General features: G+C 46.3%; 1 protein-coding gene across 4 annotated transcripts in view; it reads left to right on the top strand.

Annotated features, from left to right (window-relative positions):
- The window catches only part of PER3 (period circadian clock 3), a 69,671-nt gene continuing 52,633 nt past the window's right edge, over window positions 4,593-21,630 (top strand). For 3 of the 4 annotated variants that reach the window (XR_001296649.2, XR_001919295.1, XM_005690741.3), the window contains exons 1-6: window positions 4,600-5,320; window positions 5,747-5,892; window positions 6,926-7,041; window positions 8,972-9,173; window positions 13,884-13,935; window positions 18,508-18,650. Coding sequence is in view for 1 of the 4 variants with exons in the window: in XM_005690741.3 (XP_005690798.2) it covers window positions 5,142-5,320; window positions 5,747-5,892; window positions 6,926-7,041; window positions 8,972-9,173; window positions 13,884-13,935; window positions 18,508-18,650 (838 nt within the window). In the remaining 3 variants the exon portion in view is untranslated. Of the gene's footprint in view, window positions 5,321-5,746; window positions 5,893-6,925; window positions 7,042-8,971; window positions 9,174-13,883; window positions 13,936-18,507; window positions 18,651-21,630 lie in introns of all 4 variants that reach the window. The other variant, XR_001919294.1, reaches the window with a different exon arrangement.

Here is a 21,630-nt window from a genome sequence, read left to right as displayed (position 1 = left end):
CCTTAAATGTCAGGGTTCCTTAGGGTGGGTCCTCAACCAACTTCTCTTTTCATTCTTCTCTTAACCACCCGCCCCCAGGCAATCTCTCTGCTCTTGATTTCTCCATTCATTAATCTGCTGATGATTCTGGCCTATTGGATACAAGCCTCTCAAACTCAGTGTTCACCAGACAAGGAAACCCCTCCTTCCTCACGCTCTTCCTGTCATTAATTGTTGCAGAGAAGGGCCCCATCACCCACCCAGGGATCACTCCAGACACATCTGCTGAACTTGCTGGTATTTTTGGTCACCATCTGTTATCACTCAATATGCTGGAAGTGTGCTGTGTAACAGACACCCCCAAAATCGCAATGGCTTCAAGTTTTTTCCTCGCTTGTGCTTTGTGTCTGATGCCAGTCAGCAGGAAGGCGCTATCATCAGCTCCTGCAGACAGGGTGGGGAACTTCCTGTAAACATTCGTTTTAGTTTATCACTGCAGAAGGAAGGAACCGTCCGGAGTTGTGCACTGGCTCTCAAAGCCCCGTCTGGATATGGAGCCAGCAGCTCTGCTCACATTTCATCAACCAAAGTGACTTAGATGACTGCGGCTCACCTCAGAGGTAGAAGGGAGTCCTACCTGTCACCCAGAGGAGAAGTGGAACTTCTATAAACATCTTCCTCTGTGTTGACATTTCAGTCAAAGAATGGGGGCAGATTCCCCTTGTCTTGTTCAGTCAGTCGTGTCTGACTTTGTGGCCCCATGGACTGCAGCATGCCAGGCTTCCCTGTCCTTCACTGTCTTCCAGAGTTTATTCAAACTCATCTCCATTGAGTTGATGATGCCATCCAACCATCTCGTCTAATGAGTTGTGTCCCCTACACGATAATTTTACATTTGCATCACGAATGAAATGTTTTTTTAAAGTATAGTAGTTTTTTCATTGGTTTTGAACAAGGATTAATTATTTGCTTTAAAATTGACCAGACTGCTTAGCTCATTTAAAAAGTAAGCAAACTTACTTCCAACTGAGCTGCTTTTCATAGTAGCAGAAAATTCAACCTGTAAAACTAGAATTTACTAAATAAACCAATTATGGTATCGTTATTATTAGGAAATATTTTTTCCCCTCATCCTTTAAATAGTTAAGTGCATTTAGAAATCTACTTGGCTCTATACCACCACATGGACAGTCCCCTGTTGGCAGAAGTGCCTGCCTCTGGGCAACACTGGATTCCCAGCCTCAGGACTTCTCTCCAGCCATTGCCTCTTGTCTGCAGCTCTTCCTTTCTGTGTCATTCACCTCTCTGGATTCATTCACCTCCTACTGGATCATGCCATCACTTAATAGTGATCCCCGCATCCCTGCTTGCAGTCAACAAATGCTTGTCTATAGCTCTTCACGGCAAAATTCCTCCCTATGTCTTCCTATAGTTACCATGGCACGTCCTCTTTTTCTTCAGTCCACACCACTGAGACATCTGTAACCAAGGTCATCGTCTTGGTGAAGGCCAACAGAAAATTCTCTGCATTTGTCTCACTCTGCTTGTCACCAGCATTTGATACAGTTGCCAGCTGTCTCCTTGAAACGCTTCATTATGGAGCGTCCAGGACCCCACACTCCTGGCTTTCTTTCAGCCTTATCTATGGCCCCTTATTCTTTGCCTGACCTTATGTCCCTATGCCCTGATGCCTGGCCTTTGGCCCTTCTCTCTCTCTGTCTGTACTCTGTCACTGACACCATTTTACCCACCACTGTGAACGCCAAAGAGACTCTGATGACTCCCTTAAATGTAAGCTATATCCCCACCCCTGGTTTCTCCCCTAAGCTCCCAGTCGGCAAACTCAATTGCCTATCTGACCACTCTGCTTGGATGTATGACGCACATCTCAAACGTAATGTGTAGAAAACAACTCTCTGTTCTCCATTAAAACCTGCAATCCCCAGACTTGCATTCGGTAAATATTTGCTGAATAAATGCAGCTTAACAAAACAGGGCTTCAGAGGAGAGTGAACGTCATTTGAAAAAATAAGGTGGTTTATCTAATACCCAGGCTTCCCAGGTGGTGCTAATGATAAAGAATCTGCCTGCCCATGCAGAAGCCACAGGAGACGGTGGGTGATCCCTGGGTGGGGAAGATACCCTTGAAAAGTGGCAACCCACTCCAGCATTCTTGCTGGGATAATCCCAAGGACAGAGAAGCCTGGAGGGCTACAGTCCGTGGGGTCGCAGAGTCAGATTCTTACACGACTGAGTACATGCTCACATGCATTCAATACCTAATATGACCTGCCACATTCTGCTTTACCCTCCTCTTTTATGCACAATTGCTTCAATTCATCCAGCCAATACTGAAGATTTCTGTACCAGGCACTGGAGACGTGCAGAATCTCTGCACAGCATCTTCCACTTCAGGTAAGTCGAGACACAATTAAAAAGGCAGAGGAACCAGAGATCAAATTGCCAACATCCGCTGGATCATGGAAAAAGCAACAGAGATCAAGAAAAACATCTATTTCTGCTTTCTTGACTATGCCAAAGCCTTTGACTGTGTGGATCACAATAAACTGTGGAAAATTCTGAGAGAGATGGGAATACCAGACCACCTAACCTGCCTCTTGAGAAATCTGTATGCAGGTCAGGAAGCAACAGTTAGAACTGGACATGGAACAACAGACTGGTTCCAAATAGGAAAAGGAGTACATCAAGGCTGTATATTGTCACCCTGCTTATTTAACTTCTATGCAGAGTACATCATGAGAAACCCTGGACTGGAAGAAGCACAAGCTGGAATCAAGATTGCCGGGAGAAATATCAAAAACCTCAGATATGCCAATGACACCACCCTTATGGCAGAAAGTGAAGAGGAACTCAAAAGCCTCTTGATGAAAATGAAAGAGGAGGGTGAAAAAGTTGGCTTAAAGCTTAACATTCAGAAAACGAAGATCATGGCATCCGGTCCCATCACTTCATGGGAAATAGATGGGGAAACAGTGGAAACAGTGTCAGACTATTTTTGGGGGCTCCAGAATCACTGCAGATGGTGACTGCAGCGGTGAAATTAAAAGACGCTTACTCCTTGGAAGGAGAGTTATGACCAACCTAGATAGCATATTCAAAAGCAGAGACATTACTTTGCCGACTAAAGTCCGTCTAGTCAAGGCTGTGGTTTTTTTCAGTAGTCATGTATGGATGTGAGAGTTGGACTGTGAAGAGGGCCGAGTGCCGAAGAATTGATGCGTTTGAACTGCGGTGTTGGAGAAGACTCTTGAGAGTCCACTGCAAGGATATCCAACCAGTCCATTCTGAAGGAGATCAACCCTGGGATTTCTTTGGAAGGAATGATGCTTAAGCTGAAACTCCAGTACTTTGGCTACCTCATGCGAAGAGTTGACTCATTGGAAAAGACTCTGATGCTGGGAGGGATTGGAAGCAGGAGGAGAAGGGGACGACAGAGGATGAGATGGCTGGACGGCATCACTGACTCGATGGACGTGAGTCTGAGTGAACTCCGGGAGTTGGTGGTGGACAGGGAGGCCTGGCGTGCTGCGATTCATGGGGTCGCGAAGAGTCGGACACGACTGAGCGACTGAACTGAACTGAACTGAACACTTTCTTTTACAAAATAGTGTCTTTTACAAACACTTGTCTTTCTCCAGTTGCTAAATGAAATCTTTAACTTTAGGAAGACGAGGGAAATGTTTCAAGTTGTGAGAATTCCACTTCTGAAAACCAGGTTTGATCTTCCCAGGTCGACTACACGGCCTGGGTCCGCCCAGCCGCTCACTTCGTGTCGGGCGGGAGTGAGAGAAAGAAGGTCGTTAACAAAGATGGAAACGACGGGAACTGGAGAAGACATAAAGAAAGCGCTGCGCTAGGACGTCCAGCGCCCTCCTCCGGATGCCCAACCCGCCGGCTCCACCCTCCCGGACACCTCCTGGCGCTCCCTGGTTGCTGCTGCTGCTAAGTCGCTTCGGTCGTGTCCGACTCTGCGACCCCATAGACGGCAGCCCACCAGGCTCCGCCGTCCCTGGGATTATCGAGGCAAGTGGGTTGCCATTTCCTTCTCCAATGCAGGAAAGTGAAAAGTGAAAGTGAAGTCGCTCAGTCGTGTCCGACTCTTAGCGATACAATGGACTGCAGCCTACCAGGCTCCTCCGTCCATGGGATTTTCCAGGGAAGAGTACTGGAGTGGGGTGCCGCTGCCAATCACATGGAGGCTGGGCCGATCCCGCCCACCCTGCCGCTCGGGGCCCGCCCCCTCGTGATTGGTGGCTCCGGCGCCCTATCACTGCCGCGCTCGCTCCAGCGTCCCCCGTGGCCCATCCCCCGACGCCATAAAGGGGCGGGGACTAGGGCCTCCTCAGGGTCCCTCCGCCCCCTGTTTAGGCGCCGACCAGTAGGATTAGTCATGTGCAGTCCTCAGGCCGAATCCCCGGCGTTACGTAACGGACTCTGGGGCCTTTGCCCTCGCTCCCTCCCCTCCCCTTATGTAACCCGGGCGTCCGGCGCGGACCCCGCCCCCGGGCCAATGGGGACCCGTAGAGCTGGCGGCGGCGGGCAATCGCGCGCCCCGGGGGCGGAGCCGTGTCACGTGGCGCGCGGGGGGCGTGGTGCCGGCGGTCGCCTGGCACGCGGCGGGCCTCGAGACCGCGCGGGGTCCGGGCTTCTGGGCTGAGCAGCGCCGGCGGCGGCGGGTGAGTGCTCGTCCCGGGCAGGGTGGGCTCGGAGCCCGCCGCCCGCGGTCGCCTCAAGCCTGTACTGCGCTGTGGGAAGTTTGTGCTTCAAGTGGCTTCTTGCTCGGTCCTGTTCCTGAGTGCGCCGCGATCATTGGGGCTGCCGGGGCCGGGGTCTCCCCCAGGGCTGCCCACCCCAGGAGCCACAGCCAGGCTTCCGCAATCGAATTGTGTTTCTCTTGACACTTGTCACTTTTATTTCTACCCTCCCCCTCCAGGGTGGATCTCCGGTGAGCGGAGACATCCCAAATTGCAGGGAAATACTGGGGAGAAAAGTCCCCCCGGAGGAGCAGGGTCAGTAATTGTCCGCTAATGATGACTGACATCTGTAAGGCATTGGCATGGACCACAATGAGAAATACGGTTCGGTCGCCGATTACAAAGTAGCAAAGAGCAGGCGACTGACTGAGGGCTGCTGGGCGAAAGATGGATCCCTGTGAAGATGTAGAAAGGTCCAGTGGTAAATCTGAGAACCCCAGGGTGAACCAGCGTCATGAACTTGAAGGACAACAGGCCAGTGGTCCTGAGGCCCCCGAGAATGATGCTGCTGAGCTATGGAGCCAGAAATGCGAGCTGCGGAGCAAATTCGTGCAGACCACCAACAGGTGAAATGACCTGATGTGTTTGTTGTTCTTTGCTGGGGCAGTAGAAGGGAAAGACGGGCTTCCATCTTTTTGCATTTTGTTTATAAGCCTAGGAAAAAGTTTACTGGGAGTTTCCAGCAGCTTGGAATGAAATACCCTGGAGACACTGAAGGAAATTAACCATATAAGTAGGAAAAAGTGGTTAGGGAATTGCTGACTCTAGGCTGAAGTGGGAATCAAACAGTAGAAAAGGTTTGATGTTTACCAGTTTCTTGACCTGTGATACCCCACATGTAAAAAGGGGATAATAAATCTGTGAACTGAATGACCTGATTCATGTTAAGTGCTCAGAAAGCAGGCATGGCCCGGAAATACACCGTTCAGTGAAAGTTGACCTATTGTAATCCAAAATGTGAATTTAGAATTTTTTTTTTTTAATCTTAACAGTGAACAGCAGAATCGAAACAGAGTTTCTGAAGAACTTATAATGGTTGTCCAAGAAATGAAAAAATACTTCCCATCGGAAAGACATGGTAAACCAAACACACTGGATGCCCTTAACTATGCCCTTCTCTGCGTACACAGTGTACAAGGTAAATGGTGCCCAGAACATACAGTCTTGCACACACATCACTGCTCGTAAACGGCAGCCAGGCCAGAAGCATTGTCTGCCTGGTTTTAGGCACAGAAATGTTCTGTTTTTTATGCAGTTCTATGTGAGATGAGTAAATCTACACCGATGCCATTGGCATCTTAGTTTTTCAAAGTAGCACTGTGTGCATGCGCTTCAGTCGTGTCTGATTCTTTGCAATTCCTCGTGCCTCTGCCAGGCGCCTCTGTCCATGGGATTCTCTAGGCAAGAATACTGGATTGGGTTGCCATGCCCATCTCCAGGGAATCTTCCCAACCCCCGCATCGAATCTGCGTCTCCTGCTTGGCAGGTGGATTCTTTACCACAGAGCCATCTAGAAAGCCCTATTTGTGTAATAGTTTAGTATTTTTGTTGCAATATTTTGCACCTTTATCTCAGGAGAGTAAGAGTTTGGCATACCACATTTTGGAGATTCACTTTTTAAAGGAATATTGTCTTTCTATGATTATTGGTGGGGGGAATAGTTGGACTAGATACATTTACATTTCCCTGTCATAGACATATTTTTTAAATGCCATCATGTCATGTCAGGAATTTACCAAATTAAAATGGAATGGGTGTAAACACTTTCTCTTTTGACAACTTTCTTCTCAAAGGATTTTAAAAGTGCACATTCTGCAGCACAAACCTCTGTGGCTTCATAGATGATATCTAATTCCTGAATACTGGAGTAATGTTTCTGCCATACAAATCCCCTCTGTGTATGTTGAGAATTTTTGGTTTTGATACCTTGTTTTGGTACTTTAAATTTATCTCGTTCCCTATGAACCAGAACATGCCAAATTCATAAATTCAAAATCTTAAGTATATACAACTGTCAGTGTTTAGGTGAAAGAAAAAACTGATCTTTCAAGGAAAATATTCCGAGGTGCCCTTATCCTAAAAAAATTAGCCAACTGTAATCGTGATGAAAATGACTTCCTAAAGATACCGTTGTGAAACAGACTACCTATCTATTTTCCTGTGTTTCTTAGCAAACAATGAGTCTTCCCAGATTCTCAGTCAGAACGGAGCACCTCAAGGTGATGTGACCTTGTGCAGTCTGGAGGAGCTGGCCACTATTGCTTCAGGTCACACTTCCAAAACCACAGTAAGAATTCACCGATTTTGCCATATCAGCCGGGGTGGTTTTTCTTAGGGACCTTATCTTGATGTAGATTCTTAAAAGTGACAACTGAGCATTTCAGTAACCACAGTTTGAGGTAAACAACTGGAGAAAACTGCTAATGAGGCATCTTGAGTTTCTCCTGCCCTTGACAAAGAAACCATCTGAAAACAGGAAGCAGCACGAGTGTTAGTCGGCTTTGCTTTGGTTCTGGGGTACCTCTCTCTCCTAGCAACCCTGAGTTCTCCCAAATTAAGAAAAAGAAAAAAAGCAACACTGCAGAGTAATTTCCTGCATCGAATTCTAATCTCCAAATGTTGATTTCTATTTATATCATTCTTAGTTCCAATACCTACTACTCCAGGTTGTAACAACTGGATTTTATAGAGCAGGTGAGTTGAGATGATGTCATCTTCTGTAAAATTTTGAAAGAGTAGTATTTATCTTTTCTTCATGTGGACAGAATAATTGAGGTTCATGTTTTGCTGACATGATGGAGATTACTTAATTTATGTGTAGTGCGTGCATGCTAAGTCGCTTCAGTCCGACTCTTTGTGACCTGATGGATTGTAGCCCACCAGGCTCCTCTACCCATGGGGATCTCCAGTCAAGAATGCTGGAGTGGATTGCCATGCCCTTCTCCAGGGAATCTTCCTGATCCAGGGAGTGAACCTGCATCTCTTATGTCTCTTGCGTTGGCCGTCAGGTTCTTTACCACTGGCACCATCTGGGAAGCCCAATTTTTGTGTAGACCTCAGCATAATCAGTCCTGAATACTCATTGGAAGGACCAATGCTGAAGCGCCAATACTTTGGCCACCTGATGTGAAGAACTGACTCACTGGAAAAGACCCTGATTCTGAGAAGGACTGAGGGCAGGAGGAAAAGGGGACAACAGAGGATGAGATGGTTGGATGGCATCACTGAGTACAAGAGTTTGAACAAGCTCTGGGTGTTGTTGATGGACAGGAAAGCCTGGCATGCTGCAGCCCATGGGGTTGCAAAGAGTTGGACACAACTGAGCGACTGAACTGAACAACATAATTGTAACTTTAAAGATTTTATAATACTGGAGAATGAGATATCCCTAACGTTACATGCTTGTTTTACTATTAATAACTAGAGTGTTTACAGTATTGTAGTAAGTGCTATGGAGATTTAAGAAAAAAAGCTTTAGAAAAACATTTTCCTGTTAAGATCTTCAAATTAACACTAGAGAGGAAAACATATGCCAGTGCTAGACAGTACGAACCGTGACTGATTATAAGTAGATTATGTTTATGTCTGATGAAACGAATTAGAGAAATGATTCTTACGAGGTATGTCAAAGACAGCATCTTGGAGCGAGTAAATCTAGAGCTTGATCTTGAAGCCTAGATATGCACAGACAAAGGGAAGACCGTCCTGTGAGGTATACAGCACAGTTTGCGAAGAAGGAATCAAGTGAACACAGTCTGTAGTGTGAAAGTGAAACTGTTAGTCACTCTCAGTCATATCCAACTCTTTCTGACCCCATGGACTGTAGCCCGCTAGGAATTCTCCATGGAATTCTCCAAGCAAGAATACTGGAGTGGGTTGCCATTCCCTTTTCCAGGGGATCTTCCTGACCCAAGGATTGAACTCAGGTCTCCTGCATTGCAGACAGACTCTTTACTGTCTGAGCCACCAGGGATTCACTGTTTAACAGGTATAGAATGAGCTGGTGTATCATTTGGCAGAACTTACTTCAGGAGGAAAAATTCCGGTTTTACAGTGCTAACTAAGAAGTATGTTGGAGAGTTTTGTTACCTTTGCCAGATGTATGTGTGTGTACGTTTTAAGTAATGGATCATAGTAGACATCTAGATGAAATTTATTCAGGAAATGTTGCTAGTCATATCTCAACACTGTGCATTTATTTTGAATGTTTTTCATAGGGTACCTTTGTGGCAGTGTTTTCATTTCTCTCTGGAAGGTTAGTGCACATTTCTGAACAGGCTCCTTCGATCCTGAATTGTCAGAAAGAGTTCTTGGAGTCTTGTCATTTTGTTGAACTGCTTGCCCCCCAAGACATGAGGGTGTTCTACACGCACACTGCCCATGCTCAGCTTCCGTTCTGGAACAACTGGACACAAAGAGGTAATGGGACCAATATTCAGATGTTTGTCTCGCCTGGTTAAGATCAGTTTCATTCTACCAGAAATAGTACACAAGTGGATGCATTACTCAGCAATGCAAATTATATGGTTTTTCTTACTTATTTTTAAAAGGCAAAGTGTGATGAAAATCACATTTTAAATGCTTCTAATGACATAAAGGTCCAATAAATTTGCTTTCATTCAGTCAACTTAATTTCACAGATTATATGCTATAAATATGGTTCGATGACAGCATGCTATATAGCAGGTTAATTGCTACAAAGGCTCTGTTTCCTTCACGTGAATACAGTTGTGTTTTTCCTCTTACACTGACTTCATTATCTCTCTCTCTAGAGATGAGCTTCTCAAAGTTAGATCCCTTTCCAGTTTTTCTCCTCCTTAGAAGTTTTGATTCCCATCATTTTGTTTTCCTTTGGAAATGCTGCTTTGCCTGCACTGGGGGACGGGGGATGGATTCCTACTGGAAACTTTCTCTGTGATCTTCTATCCCATGTCATGAGTATTCCATGCATTCACTCATCCTTTCTCAGTTAGTTAGTTCAGTCCCTCCGTCAGGTCTGACTCTCTGTGGCCCCATGGACTGCAGCACGCCAGACTTCCCTGTCCTTCACTGTCTCCCTGAGCTTGCTCAAACTTATGTCTGTCAAGTCAGTGATGCCACCCAACCATCTCATCCTGTGTTCTCCCCTTCTCCTCCTGCCTTCAGTCTTTCCCAGCATCAGGGTCTTTTCCAGTGAGTCAGTTCTTCACATCAGGTGCCCAAAATATTGGGGCTTTAGCTTCACATTAGTTTTCGAATGTTGAGTTTTAAGCCAACTTTTTCACTCTCCTCTTTGACTTTCATCAAGAGGCTCTTCAGTTCCTCTTCTCTTTCTGCCATAAGGGTGGTGTCTTCTGCATATCTGAGGTTACAGACACTTCTCCCAGCAGTCTTGATTCCAGCTTGTGCTTCACCCAGCCCAGCATTTCGCATGATGTATTCTGCATATAACTTAAATAAGCAGAGTGACAATATACATCCGGTTCTAACTGTTGCTTCTTGATCTGCATACAGATTTCTCAGGAGGGAGGTAAGTTCAGTTCAGTTGCTCAGCCATGTTTGACTCTCTCTGACCCCATGGACTGCAGTACACCAGGCTTCCCTGTCCATCACCAATTCCCAGAGCTAGTTCAAGCTCATGTCCATCAAGTCGGTGATGCTATCCAACCATCTCATCCTGTGTTCTCCCCTTCTCCTCCTGCCCTCAGTCTTTCCCAGCATCAGGGTCTTTTCCAATGAGTCAGTTCTTTGCATTAGGTGGTCAAAGTATTGGAGTTTCAGCTTCAGCATCAGTCCTTCCAATGAATATTCAGGACTGATTTCCTTTAGGATTGACTGGCTTGATCTCCTTGCAGTCTAAGGGACTCTCAAGAGGCAGGTAAGGTGGTCTGGAATTCCTATCTCTTGAAGAATTTCCCACAGTTTTTTGTGATCCATGCAGTCAAAGGCTTTGGCATAGTCAATAAAGCAGAAGTAGATGTTTTTTCTGGAACTGACAGAAATCCTTTCTCAAGTTACCCTTTATATCTTATTTCATACTTTTCATAAAACATCTTTTAAAAATTTTAGTATAGATCCGTTTTCTTTTTGATCCCAAACCCTTTTCTCTCGTTTTGATTATTTTATTATGGTTGAAAAAAACACATTCACAAAATTTACCATCATAAGAGCTGACTCATTAGGAAAGACCCTAAAGGCTGGAAAAGATTGAAGTCAGGAGGAGAAGTGGGTGGCAGAGGATGAGATGGTTGGATGGCATCACTGACTTTATGGACATGAGTTTGAACAAACTCCAGGAGATGGTAAGGACAGGGAAGCCTGGCATGCTGCAGTCCATGGAATTGCAGAGTCAGACATGACTTAACAACTGAACAACAGCCGTTTTGAGTGTACGGTTCAGCTGCGTGAAGTCCTTTCACACTGTTGTGTGGTGGGTCCCCAGAACTTCATCCTGCAGATCTAGATTTCTGTACTTTTTTCTGGTTTTCAGTCCACTGCCCAGCCCAGTGAAGATCAGTTTTACAGGCTTTTTTTTTTTTTTAACCACAGACCCTCTCTCTGTCCTCTGTACACGTTTTGTAGACACTTCGGAAAAGACACCTGTCACCCCTGCTTTTCTTCCAGCTCCTTCTCTCCTGTTTTGTTGTTGTTCATTTGCTCAGTCACATCCTACTCTTTGTTACTGCATGGACTGCAGCATGCCAGGCTTCCCTGTCCTTCACGATATCCCGGAGTTTGCTCAAACTAATGTCCATCATAAAATGAGAATCTTAGTTTCTGATGTGCCTGTTAATACAGGGTTGCCGAGAGGACCTAGCAGTCCGTGGGTAAGTGAAGCCCTGGGGGTGTTTGGAGCATCCACAGCATAAAGGCTTATCTTTACTGCTATCATCTATTGAGTGGTTACTGGTTGTCAGGATCCCTTCTTGATGCTTTAGTGGAGTAACCCAGTTAACCTTCACAAAGACTTCTCCGGTGGACCGACACAGTAACTGTGTAGATTTAGGTCTCCTTAGAAGCAGGGCACTTACGATTATGGAGTAGGGGTTGAGAGGAGCCCTCAACCTGCAACATGGGCCTGGCCAAAAGGAGCACAGCCAAAGGAGGGCTGGGGGCAGGAGCTTGGGCTGCAGTGCAGCTTAGAGAGCTGGGCCAGGCACCTAAAGGGGGTCCAAGCTCCACACGCTAGAGGATCCTGGCATCTGGATGGAGTGGTCCTATCTTAGAGCCCCTCAGTGCACGATCTGGGGATTTGGGTGGCAATCAGGTCCCCCACAGTCAAGAGCTGAGCTGTTTCTGAGCTGCCACGGTCACGGAGGTGCCAGTGTCACACTGCCTGTCAGTATGGAGCTGGCCTTCCACCTTGGCAGCGTGAATCCAGAGCCCCTTTGACAGCTTGGCTGCTGGGACTGCACCTGAAAGCAGGAAGCCTCACCCCAGACAAAGCTAAGCACTTGAAAGTGGCCCCATGGGATGGCTCCCATCTGAGCCTGGCTCCCCCCATCTGATCTGAAAGTCAGATCAGAAAACTAAGGATGTTTTTGAAACATCCTTCTCTTGCCTTAATTCCTCCATGATTTATATGAACCTTGAGTGAAACAGTTTTTATGTTGAGACAACAGGACATCTTAGAGAAATGAATTTCTTTACCTTATTATTTTCACTTCTTTCTCTCGCTGTGCTCAGTTGTGTCCGACTCTGCGACGCTTTTAACTGTTGCCCGCCAGGTTCCTCTGTTCATGGAATTCTCCAGGCAGGAATACTGGAGTGGGTAGCCATTCCCTTCTCCAGGGGATCTTCCCGACCCAGGGATCGAATCCGCGTCTTGTCTCTTGCATCACAGGCAGATTCTTTACCTCTGAGCCATCCGGGCAGCTCACTTTGTCAAGTTCTTTCATTTATTTCTCATGGATGTTCTGTAACAACTTCTGGTTTCAGAATTCTGGGACTGCAACTCTTATAGTTTCATGAATTATGATAGTTTGGTCATTGGTCCATTTACTTTTAAACTGGAGGTTTTTTTTAAAGTCATAAACATTTTTCTTGATTATTCGGAAGTCCAGTTTCTGACTCTGGCTAATGATCCTTCCCTCAGGGATATAAACGCCTGGACTATATTTGGTATTTTGGGTCTTTAGAACTCTCATTGTAAATGCTCCTTCAGTGTATTTAAAAAAAAAAAAAACATTTCCTTGGTTCTATAACTGGGGACTGTTCAGTGAACAGATGTTCAAGATAGATAACTAGGGAGACTCACCAGGCAAAAGCAATCAGAAATACTTGAGAATAGACTGAGTGTCCTACTGTGTCCTAAGGTGGGCAAGTTTACCCCCTTGTAAATCAGGAAAACAAAGGCAAAAGTTTATAAAACTGAAGCAGCACCTTTGGCATGAGAGTTGTGAGGGAAAAAATTTCTTTCTTTCTTTCCATCGTGCTGGGTCCTCGTTGTGGCTCGAAGGCTCTCTAGTCCAGAGCACAGGCTCTAGAGCACATGGGCTCAGTATTTGCAGCGAATAGAATCCTATTTCCCTGACCAGGGATCAAACCCAACTCCCCTGCATTGGAAACCGGATTCTCAACCCCTGGATCACCAGGGAAATCCCGAGAAAATGTTATTAATGACACTGAATTGGTAGCACTTTCTGGAACTTAGCTTGCCAACATATTATGAGAGTCATGAAATGATCATATCGCTTAGGTACACAGCTCTGGGAAATTTATCCAAGGAAAGAAAACACAATGAAAAAAAATCTATTATATATCCTACACCCAAAGGCTCTATGTAGTCTAAATTCCAAGTTTTTGAGACGTGTCCAAACTATTAGCATGGCATGGAATATCACCAGCAAAATACTTGTGTCACAGGGTGACTATGTCAACGTTTAAAGCAGTGAGTGCGGGCAGGTGTAGAAACACAGAACTGCAGGAGATGACAGGGAAAGGCCGTCATCAGTGGCTCTCAGGGCCTCTCCTGAGGGCTGCTGATCAGCAGGAAAGCCCGGGTAAATCCTGGATGGGATGAGATCTTGGTGAAGGGGAGAGGAGTCCCATTTTGAGTAGCTCTGTCTCTTAAGAGTGTCCTGTTCGGTTAGTGATGCTTTGAGGGGGAGCCACCCAGGGCAGGACACTGATGGGCGTCTTTGTTTCTAGAGGCCTCACAGTACGAATTGGCACCAGTGAAGTCCTTCTTCTGCAGGATCGGGTGAGTATGGGGGCTCCCCGAGGCCAGGAGCAGTGGGTTAGGCTCTGATTATATTTTAATTTTTTCTTGACGTATAGCTTGTCCCTGGGTTGGGAAGATTGCCTGGAGTAGGAAATGGCAACCCACTCCAGTATTCTTGCCTGGAGAATCTCATGGACAGAGGAGCCTGGTGGGCTACATACAGTCCATGGCATCACAAAGACATGAACACGCACATGAAAAAACAATAGCTGATTTACAGTGTTTCAGGTGTGCAGCAAAGTGATTCAGTTATATACATGCATGCTAAGTCACTTCAGTTGTGTCAGACTCTTTGCAACCCTGTGGACTGTAGCCCTTCAGGCTCCTCCCTCCATGGATTCTCCAGGCAAGGATAACGAGTGGGTTGCCATGCCGTCCTCTAGGGGATCTTCTGACCCAGGGACCAAACTCTTGTCTCCTAGATGTCCTGCATTGGCAGGTGAGTGCTTTACCCCTCGTGCCATCGTTCACATGTGCATGCTGGTGCTAAGTCGCTCCAGTCGTGTTTGACTCTCTGCGACCCTAACTGTAGCCCGCCAGGCTCCTCTGTCCATGGGGTTCCCCAGACAAGAATTCTGGAGTGGGTTGCCATGCCTTCCTCCCGAGATCTCCCCCACCCAAGGATCCAACCCCCATCTCCTGTGTCTCCTGCCTTGGCAGTCGGTTTCTTTACCACTAGCGCCACTATTCACATATATATTCTTTTCCAGATTCTTTTTCAGTACTGGTTATTACATGATAATTGAATATAGCTCCTTGTGCTGTGTAGGAGGTCTTTGTTGTTTATCTGTTTTATATATAGTCGTCTGTATCTGTTAATCCCAAATTCCAAGTTTACCCCTCTGATTTTATTTAGCACTTATTTTGATTCTTCTGTATTCAGCTAGGACTTCCATGGATACAAAAGACAAGACCTGGTTCTTGCTACAAGGAGTTCTTATGTTTTGACTGAGAAGATACATGTGCCTGTGAGAAAAATAGATAGTAACGCAATAGGAGAAAAAACCAGAAAGATCACTCGGGTCTGAAGCCCACTGTTGTCTGGGGCTTTTTTTGTTTTGTTTGGTTTTTGTTTTTCAGCCACATTTAAAATCAATTTTTGCAACTTTGAACAACCTTAAAGTAAGATAGGTATATTTATGAGAAGACTTAAAGACTTCCCTAGTGGCTCAGCTGGTAAAGAATCCACCTGCAATGCGGGAGACCTGGGTTCGATCCCTGGGTTGGGAAGATCTCTTGGAGTATGGAACAGCTACCCCACTCCAGGATTCTGGCCTGGAGAATTCCATAGACTGTATAGTCCGTGGGGTCACAAAGAGTCAGACACGACTGAGCAACTTTCACTAAAAGGTCCAGAGACAGAGAAGTAGGGAAAGAAGAGATCAAAAGTGTAATTGTAATTGATTTCTGGGAGAATTTATTAGTGGTTTTTTTCTGCTCTAAGTTTACTATGACATGTTGATGTTTGTTGTTGTTTGATGAGAGTTGTGTCTGACTCTTTTGCCACCCCATGGACTGCAGCCCACCAGCTCTTCTGTCTGTGGGATTTTCCAGGCAAGAATACTGGGGTGGGTTGCCATTTCCTCGTGCAAGGCATCTTCCCTTCCCAGAGATCAAACCCGTGTCTCCTGCATTGGCAGGCAGATTCTTTGCCACTGAGCCGCTGGGAGAGCCCTTCATAGTAAAATAAAAAAACATTTTAAAATGACATTGCAATCACCAACATTAGTGTTGAAGTTACTATTAATAATTAGCCTTGATATTTAGATAAGAGAAATGCTTGTAATAGATCATTCAGACACTCCATGGACTTGTGGGGAGACCTGAGCTGATAGTATTTGCATGTTTGGGGTGGGATAGCCTGGAATGGTGGAGGGGAGAAGGCCCATGCCTGTTCCTTTTGTCACTCAACGCTGAGTTGTTCTTGAAGATCTGAGAGCGGTGCCTGCCAAATAGTAAGCGTTGTATGTGTTTGTTACTCTAGTAACAGACAGGTGCCTTTCAGGTGGTTTTTCTGAGCTGAGCACTGTGGTGCTAGGATCAAAACAAAGTTCTGCCCTCATGGACTTTGTGTTCTATAGGGATGGGAGCTAATAGTAAACAGCTGTGTAAATAGACATGTGTCAGTTGTAGTAAGTTCCGTGTAGAACCGTGAGCTGAGTAAGGGGGTTCCGGGCAGTGGAGAGGTTGCCAGTGTATCCACGGTGGTCAAGGAACTCTTCTCTAGTTCGAAGCCTAACTGGCCAGAGCCCTGAAGGAGGTGAGGAAGCAGCATGTTTGAGAGAAGACATTCTGGGCGAGTACAGAGGCCCTGGGCAGAGCACACCTGGCTCCGGGGAGGATAGGGATGGGGAGGGTGGAGAAGACAGGGAAGCAGGGGCAGAGACCATAGGGCACGCTGACTGCTGGATGAAACATTTGTTCAGGGAAGCCACTTAATTATTTTTAAAACTCCAAGAATTTTCAAAATAATATAAAAACTAGTATAATGAACTGATATGTACTGATCATTTGGCATAAATAACTTTAACTGTGGCCAGGCCCGTGTCCTCTGTTCCACCTCATGCCCCTCTCCCTGTTATTTTGAACCAGATCTCAGCTCTCTTTATCCTTTCCTTCATTGTTATTTCAGAGTCTCATCCCAACAGTAAGGTACGTGTCAAGCCTCCAGGTGTTCCTGCTGTTCCTCTGTGGCCAGCAGGAGCTGCTGGTTAACTAGGCTAACGAAGTTAGCTCCTGGCCCGGCGAGTCCCCAGTGGTTTTGACACTTCCTTTTTGGCAGACTTGTCATCCCAGGCTCAGCAGAGATGGTTGCTCTCCAGATCCAGGTCCTTGGGCAGTGGCTGCTGCAGGGTCACCAGTGCTTCAGGAATGTCCAGTGGGTAGAGACAGGGCATTTTCATTTCTTAGAAGGAAATATTGTTGATGGTATGAAAGGCTTGTGATAGGTGCTGTGCTGGGTGGGGGTTGGAGCAGGGGGTTTGCAGAAGTGGTATAGCCAGGAGGTGGTGGGTCCCGGACCAGGCAGTGCGGGTGGATGTGGAGTTACTGTGGATCTCCTGGATGTTTCTGTAGGGGAGGCTACAGAAACAGTGTATGCTGATGGGTTAGTTTGGGGTGTGAGACAGAGAGTTAAGGAGATGTGGGGGTCTTTGGCTCAAAGTGCCATTATGAGGTGAAGGAAATTGCAGGATGAGCAGCTGCCTGGAGAATTGGAGCGGGGGGAACATGTGATGAGTTGTGGATGAGTGTGTAATGTCGACTAGAAATCTGCCCTGTGATGCTGCCAAGGTGTCAGTCCAGGAGCCTGGGATTCAGGGGAGAAGGCCGGGCTAGAGACAGATGTACAGGTCATCGATGTATCCCTGGTGATGAGAAGCCCAGAACCAGATGACCCCGGAAAAGCGCTCACAGAAGTGGTGCTCGCAGGAGAGCCACCTGCAGAAGTACGGGTGCTGGCAGGTCCGTGTCAGCAGAGGGCGCTCTTCTGAGCGGTGACCTAGGAAGCAGGGTCACGACTGAGTAGAGAGGTGGCAGGAGATGCTGGAGTTTGAGGAGAGCGGAGCGCACGAGGGGGTGGGTCTGCTGGACAAGCAGATACCCGGCCTGAGCATCCGGCCTCATGATGGTCAGAGAGGAGAGGCATGATGACAGAAACAGCGTGAACCTCAGTCTGCGATGTTTGGTCAGAACCAGGTGGAAACCTCTTCCCGGTAGCTGGGCAATCAAACCGGATGGACCTCTCGGGGGTTGTTTGTAGAGCCTCCCCGCCCGCAGGAGCCTCCGTGCTGGGTGGCGGAGGGGGTTGTGCTGTCACCCGCCAGGCACTGTGGGTGTTGCTGAGCCGAATCCCAGGCCTGCACCCGGCAGGGGAGCAACTTTAAGTGGTGCTGCTGGATCTGTCCTTTGAATAAGAATGTAGAAAGGAGGGGGTTCCTGGGGGCTGGCTTGGGGGCACTGGTCCCAAGGGACCCTGTTAAATGATGCTTGGTTTAGACACATGAAATGAGATGGGCGGCTCTGCCTGTCCCTCTTCCCAGTATTAGTGGACAGTCACGCTGGAATCAGTGACCAGTTCACGCTCAGAGTGATGAGCCACGTCTCCAGAAAACCTCTTACTCATCAAATAACAAACAAGTATCATTGCCTAGGGTACTAAACGTTTAAACTAACATTTCCCTTCTTTTAAAAATATGTTTAACACTGCTGTGTTTCTAATGGATATACCAAGAAGGCCCTACTGTATAGAACAGGGAGCGCTGCTCAGTGTTGTGGGGCAGCCTGGATGGGAGAGGAGTTTGGGGGAGAGTGGACACATGTATGTGTGTGGCCAAGTCCCTTTGCTGTTCACCTGAAACTGTCTGTCACAACATTGTTAATCAGCTATACCCGACTACAAAATAAAAGTTTTAAAAAGTAAATAAATATGTTTAGACATTTTAGACTTGGACGTGTCTCCCTTGAAAATTTCTGAACATTTTCCCTGGCCTTGTTTCACCTTAGACTAAGTGACGCTTCATGACCAGCACTAACCACTTTTCTCTTCTTCAGCGGAGGTGAAGCTGGGGAGCCGCAGCGGCCTTACTGCCCATTCCGGATCACCCCCAACTTGATTCACGTGCACAGCTCGGCCCTCATGGAGCCTGAGCCCTGCTGTCTCTTGCTGGCGGAGAAGATTCACTCGGGTTACCAAGGTAAGTCCGGAGTATCTGCGTTCAGCTCAGATGTGACGCGTCCGTGCATCAGAAAGGAGCCCGTGAAAGCCCGCCTCTTCCCTGAGCCCGGTCTCCCTGACATCACTGTCTGCCGGCCTTGACTTCTGGTGCTGGTGTCTCCTTCAAGGACAGCAGGGCCACCGGGTCCAAGCATAGACTTGGCCACAGATACACAGACTTCTGTCCTTTCTCTGCTGATGACCATCCTGTGGACTTTCGCTTCTGTCTTGTGTGACATAGGAGCACTGAAACTGTTGCACAGAGAAGTCACAAGAATGAGTTTAGGTTTTTTAAGTGTTTTGAAAGCCCCCCCCCACCCCGAGTAAACAGTGTAGTTTGTTTTCTGATGGCGTAACTACATTGATAAATTCACATATCAGCATAGAAGCAGTTTCCGTTCATTATATTTTGAAATTATAGTCGATTCTGCTTGTAACGTGACACATGCTTTTTGGAATTTATTATCTTGTGCAAAAAAATTCACACAAATCACAGGACTTAGGGAAAAGTCCTATGAGTTTAGGGGCACAACACTCAACACATTAAAAATTTAAAAACAAAATACGATGGGAGTCTCATAAGATGATAACACAGCATTACATAATAAATGACTAAGAAATGCACAGATGTCACAGTAAATGCAGCTCTTCACCATGGAAGAGCCTTGCAGTTTGCTGTGGACACAGGTGTTGCAAGGGCCACAGCTTGTGCATTACCATGAGTGCTAGAACGGAAGTCATCTGAAATCAGACAGAAAGTTCCATCACCAGGTTGGACAGGCGTGGCTGAAGGCACACGTGGTGCACAGAGGCAGCAGCTAGATACTTCAAGTGTGTGCATGTTTCTCTGTGTTCCTGAATAACTCCATTCAACTAGGTGCTGTTGTCTACATTCACTCTGTGTTCCTTAAAATGAAACTGTGCCTAAGCACATGCAGATTGCAGCATGCCCAAATCATTCCCTAATGGTTTACCACTGCATTTTCCCAGAGGGCAATGGCAGAACTGACCACGCCAACCTTATTACAGATTAAAAATGTCCATGTTGTACTGATATCTTGATAACTTATGGTTAGCAATGTCAGATTTGTGATCTCCAAAGAAGATTTTGCTTCAGGAACAGAGACCAGGCTTTTGTGTAGCAGGGATCAGGAACTTTTATGTAGCAGAAGCTTTGTTACAGTGAAAAAGGACAGAGAAAGCTTCTGACATAGACATCAGAAGAGATGACGTAGACATCAGAGAGTGCTCCACTTGCTAGACTTACCAAGGCCTTAAGTGCTTTTACCAGACCCAATCCCACAGCATACATCTTAAATTAATAAGATCGGAACAATAGAAAGGTCTTACCAGACCCACTCATAGAACATACGTCTTAAGATAACGAGATTAGTCAAAAGGTGCTTGTTAAGAAGGAGGAACATGTCGTGGAGCAAGACACATTGTTGTTCTATAATTATTAGTACAGAATTTAAGGAAAGACCTACCCATAAGCAAGACGAGTTGTTTTGTTGTGTAATTAATAAATAGCTCTGGGCTTGAGGAAAGTTAGTCTTAAAGACTGTTGTCATAACAACTCAGAATTTAAGAAAAAACATCTTATGTGACTAAGACAAAGCAGTGTAGAGAAAAATGTTTGTCCCTTTCTCTTCTTCAAGGGCCCTGGACTCCTTTCTCGTGCTGGGGGCTGGAGAGAGGCAGACTCCTTGTCAATCTACCTAAGAATTATCTCTCTCAATCTACATCCTATTTGTTGGCTTAGTTACATGCAACCTCTCAGTTCAGTCGCTCAGTCATGTCCGACTCTCTGTAACCCCATGGACAGCAGCATGCCAGGCCTCCCTGTCCATCACCAACTCCCGGAGTTTACCCAAACTCATATCCATTGAGTCGGTGATGCCATCCAACCATCTCATCCTCTGTCGTCCCCTTCTCCTCCTGCCTTCAATCTTTCCCAACATCAAGGTCTTTTCAAATGTGTCACCTCTGCGCATCAGGTGGCCACAATATTGGAGTCTCAGCTTCAACATCAGTCCTTCCAATGAACACCCAGGACTGATCTCCTTTAGGATGGACTGGCTGGATCTCCTTGCAGTCCAAGGGACTCTCAAGAGTCTTCTCCAATACCACAGTTCAAAAGTATCAGTTCTTTGGCGCTAAGCTTTCTTTATAGTCCAACTCTCACATCTATACATGACTGTTGGAAAAACCATAGCCTTGACTAGATGGACCTTGTTGACAAAGTAATATCTCTGCTTTTGAATATACTACCTAGGTTGGTCATAACTTTCCTTCCAAGGAGTAAGCGTCTTTTAATTTCATGGCTGCAGTCACCATCTGCAGTGATTTTGTAGCCCCCCAAAATAAAGTCAGCTACTGTTTCCCCATCTATTTGCTATGAAGTGATGGGACTGGATGCCATGATCTTAGTTTTCTGAATGTTGAGCTTTAAGCCGACTTTTTCACTCTCCACTTTCACTTTCATCAAGAGGCTCTTGAGTTCTTCTTCACTTTCTGCCATAAGGGTGGTGTCATCTGCATATCTGAGGTTATTGATATTTCTCGTGGCAATCTTGATTCCAGCCTGTGCTTCCTTCAGCCCAGCATTGCTCATGATGTACTCTGCATATAAGTTAAATAAGCAGGGTGACAATATGCAGCCTTGACGTGCTCCTTTTCCTGTTTGGAACCAGTCAGTTGTTCCATGTCCAGTTCTAACTGTTGCATCCTGACCTGCATACAGGTTTCTCAAGAGGTAGAATTTTCCAGTTTATTATGATCCACACAGTCAAAGACTTTGGCATAGTCAAGAAAGCAGAAATAGATGTTTTTCTGGAACTCTCTTGCTTTTTCCATGATCCGGCAGATGTTGGCAATTTGATCTCCGGTTCCCCTGCCTTTTCTAAAACCAGCTTGAACATCTGCAAGTTCATGGTTCATATATTGCTGAAGCCTGGCTT

This window comes from Capra hircus, chromosome 16 (assembly GCF_001704415.2).
Source record: "Capra hircus breed San Clemente chromosome 16, ASM170441v1, whole genome shotgun sequence".
Taxonomy (NCBI): domain Eukaryota; kingdom Metazoa; phylum Chordata; class Mammalia; order Artiodactyla; family Bovidae; genus Capra; species Capra hircus.
Note: the sequence above shows the minus strand (reverse complement) of the source record. Positions and strands in the feature narration are given on the sequence as shown.